At 44.1% G+C, this 830-nt stretch overlaps 1 protein-coding gene across 1 annotated transcript; it reads left to right on the top strand.

Moving 5' to 3' along the window:
* Positions 1-451: 451 nt before the first annotated feature.
* On the top strand, positions 452-618 carry SARC_09132 (hypothetical protein; the record flags this gene model as incomplete). The annotated part of the gene is made up of 1 exon (XM_014296859.1): positions 452-618. A coding segment is annotated over one exon (167 nt), but the record flags the coding sequence as incomplete, so codon positions are not given.
* Between the last annotated feature and the right edge of the window lie 212 nt (positions 619-830).

Below are 830 nucleotides of genomic sequence, written 5' to 3' on the forward strand. Positions count from 1 at the left end.
TTTTCTCATTTCCGCATTGGGTTTTTATTGCGCATATGATTATTATCTGCACTAGTACAGATATACATGCTTGCGTTCAACTTCAGACCTAGTCTGTACCGTGTAGTCGGTTGCACTTCGGTGTCCGATAGGTGCTCCTGGAATGTCTTTGTGTATTTTCTCTTGTAGCTGTATGGCATGAATGTCGAGTTCTCAGTCACAGAGTTCTATCAGCAACTCCGCAATATGCTGCGCTCAAATGTAGTCAGTTGGGCGCTAGTTGCTTTTGACCCAGAGAACCTAACCGGCAATTCGAGAGCAAAATTTGTTTTTTGGATTCGATTGTAGTCATTAAATAGTTGCTGTCACCTCCAGGAACGAGGAGCTTACTTACCTATCCACGTCCACGCCCCATCTACTCTTAAGATAAAATAGCATCTCACATCATGAGACCTGGTCTACTCCATTCCAGATCTTGGAGCAAAGGTTGTGCTCATATCGTTTGTTGCGCCTGAGCGCATGGGCGATTGGCTGACTAAGCAGAGTATGCCCGCCGATGCATTCTTGATGCTCGGAGACGGGAGTGACACTAAGAAGATCTACCGTGCGTATGGCATGCAGGCATGTGGCTTCCACTGAATGAGTGAGCTGTCTTGTATGATTAGAATCAACATGCATTAGGTCGTACTGTTTGCTATTGGAACCACAGTTGGATCTATATTTAAAGTCCGTTTCACCTTAGATGAATGATTTATGTTCTATATCTAGATCTACCGTACGTATGGCATGCAGGTATGTGGCTTCCATTGAATGAGTGAGTTGACTTATACGATCAGAATCAACATGCATTG

Source organism: Sphaeroforma arctica (assembly GCF_001186125.1).
Source record: "Sphaeroforma arctica JP610 unplaced genomic scaffold supercont1.893, whole genome shotgun sequence".
NCBI lineage: Eukaryota > Ichthyosporea > Ichthyophonida > Sphaeroforma > Sphaeroforma arctica.